General features: G+C 41.9%; 1 protein-coding gene across 1 annotated transcript in view; it reads left to right on the forward strand.

Annotated features, from left to right (window-relative positions):
- LOC107081160 (protein FAM65A-like) overlaps window positions 1-2,600 on the forward strand; it is a gene marked incomplete at its 3' end in the record, with an annotated part of 5,116 nt that extends 2,516 nt beyond the window's left edge. Inside the window, exons 2-6 of the mRNA XM_015369361.1 lie at window positions 469-621; window positions 1,985-2,063; window positions 2,144-2,167; window positions 2,240-2,293; window positions 2,451-2,600. Coding sequence (XP_015224847.1) covers window positions 469-621; window positions 1,985-2,063; window positions 2,144-2,167; window positions 2,240-2,293; window positions 2,451-2,600 — 460 coding nt within the window. The remainder of the gene's footprint in view (window positions 1-468; window positions 622-1,984; window positions 2,064-2,143; window positions 2,168-2,239; window positions 2,294-2,450) is intronic.
- Window positions 2,601-2,706: the final 106 nt, after the last annotated feature.

The raw sequence follows: 2,706 nt of genomic DNA on the forward strand, positions 1-2,706 counted from the left end.
AGTGTAAAGCGCTTTGGTCAAGTCTCCTGACTTGAAAAAAAGGCGCTATATAAGTACATGCTATTTTGCTGGTCCTTGGGTGGTCTTTGGCTGTTCCCCTACAATTCCTTTTTAAACATATAAAACATTCTGTCATGATTTGTGGACATTAATATCTAAAGAGAAGCGTCATCTCCTGGTCAGATCCTGTAATTTAGTGAAAGGGTGGAGTCAGAGTAGAAAAATATGCACGCCCAGGAGAAGGCCAGTGGATGGAAGTTGGAGGGGATTTTGCTGCCATTCGCTGGCTTTTGACTGGGAATGGCCATTTCGAACGGCTCCTAATGTAAGAGCATTTTGCCGTCCAAACACTCCAAAGCATCAGCAGCTTATGTTTCATAATGATTGTACTGCTAACTGATGGTAAAACCTGCGTATTGAAGCCAGATCAGCATAAGAAGCTATAATGTGATGCATCTCAATTTTCAGGACCCTCTCAGTGTTCAGCACTCCTGGTATCAGCAGAAAGTCCAGCCGAGCCAGTGGGCTTTTCAGCATGTCCACCAAACCAAACCCACCGCCGAAAGTTCCCCAACCAGAGCGGCTGGATGAAGTCTACAGCGCCGTGAAGAAAGGCCTCCAGTGAGTTCTCAGATAGATCCAACCATCATGATCAGCGCCGCCGGTATAGAGCTGGGCAACGGTTTCCACCAACCTGGTTCTGGTTTCAGGGGCAGATTACATATTTGATTTGAGAAGGTGAAAAAATCCTTACCAGTAAAATTATTTCAGCAGAATCACCACGTCTGCTGGTACCTGTGGAGTTGACCTGGATCTGATGGAGAAGGCAAGGACTAATGTGATAAGGGTGATGGTAGGGAGACATAGAAAAGGTTGTTATTGCTGTAAAGCCAATGAAGATTCATCATTTGGTCCCAGTTAAAGGTGATAAAGGAAAAGTCCGGTCAGCCAGCAATAATCAATGGATCATTATGTAGACTTGATCAACAGCCGATACCACACCGCAACATCACAAACCCCTAGGTGGCAGTAGTGTTCTTTGACAAACATGGATGCCTCCAGTAAAGCACATTCAAATGAAAATTACTCTGAATTAAAAACACTGATCATTTATTGAACAGGATGGAAAAATTACATATTTAAAGTACTTTCAGAAGTTTGTATTCTCAATATGACCAGACTTTTCCTTTAATATTTTTCCAGTTTCTAATTAAAATATAAACAAAAACAGATCAGGTAGTATGTCTCCAGTCTTTTTGTTAATCTTTGTTAATCTCTGACTCCTGTCCACCAGAAACAAACCTCTTGGTAGAATGACATTTTTTTTAATATCTTAGACTTAGATTTAGACTCAACTTTATTAATCCTTTGGGATTACTCCTTCAGGGATATTCTGGTTCCAGTAGCTTATATAGAGTCTAAGAGTTACAGCAAGATGCCATTAAAGATAAAAAATACAAGAGACAATATAAAAAGTGTATATAGTACAAAAGAGCTTAAAAAAGTTGTAATGTCCTGGAATATATTCTCTTTAGATGTACAAATATCTGCACAGTAGACAGTTAAGGAAAGACTACACAGTAGCTGACTTGGATTATTGCAATTGAACTGCAGAGATGGACTGATCTTTTAAATTAGTAAAAAAATTACACTGGATTATATCTAGATCCACTGTAGGTGTGAATATTTATGAGCTCAGCTATGACACAGAGGTCCATTTCCTTTATCCTCTTAACTCTTGTTAGGATGAGTCTGACCCCCAAAACTTAGCAACCAGAACTGTAAGTCAGCTGAGTGGAAGTCTCCATAGCAACCAGTGATGCTGTCTGCCTGGGACCTGGTTGTACTGGAGGGTCGCTGTCCTACCATCTAAAGTGAAAATGAAGCAGAGTTTTCTGTACATGTGGCTAAATGTGGTTGTTATGTTTAGGAGGAATAGAAAGAAGCAGTGGTTGTGTCTAATTTCTGGACTGTGTTTCCTCAGGTCTTACCTCCAGCTCTACCAAATGGATCTGGAGAACATCAGCAGGCAGATTAAAGTCTCTAAAAGAAACTCCCGGCTGGTACGTTCAGCTGTGACTAAAGTGCTGAATGTTCATGTCTTTAAATGCAAACACTGATGCTCTGATGTTTCCTCCTTCAGGGTTTCCTCTACGAATTAGATAAGGTGAGCTACAATCCATTCCTCCTGTTCCTCCAGTCTGGGAGAAACTGTTAAAACTCTGCTTTTCCCTGACAGCAAGTGAAGGTGATCGAGCGGTACATCACCAGACTGGAGTTTCATCTCAGCAAGGTAAGAGCAGCCCAGGCCTATAGCAGCTCATGTTTCGCCATCAGGAGGTCTATTTACTGCATTTCTTCTTATTGTCTGAAGATTTCTGAGTTTGCTGTCAGACCCTGACAGACATGCACTGTTGGGAATTGAGTTATTATTGACGTTGTCTGCTCAGGTTGAAGAGTTTTATGAAGCCTACTGCCTTCAGAGGAAACTGAGAGACGGAGCCCACAAGATGGTGAAAGCTTACACGGCCAACCCAGGAAGCAGGGAGGCCAAGGAGAGTCTGGGAGAGGCCACTAAAGGATACAAGGAATGCACAGAGGTGAGATGAAGCTCTGAACCCAAGCATCACTTTCAGGTTAGCGGTCTCTGTCAGAGATTCCAGTGAGGCTGAGATTCTATTCAGTTTATTTCTATAGCGCCAATTT

This window comes from Cyprinodon variegatus, unplaced genomic scaffold (genome assembly GCF_000732505.1).
Source record: "Cyprinodon variegatus isolate N-32 unplaced genomic scaffold, C_variegatus-1.0 Scaffold3191, whole genome shotgun sequence".
NCBI lineage: Eukaryota > Metazoa > Chordata > Actinopteri > Cyprinodontiformes > Cyprinodontidae > Cyprinodon > Cyprinodon variegatus.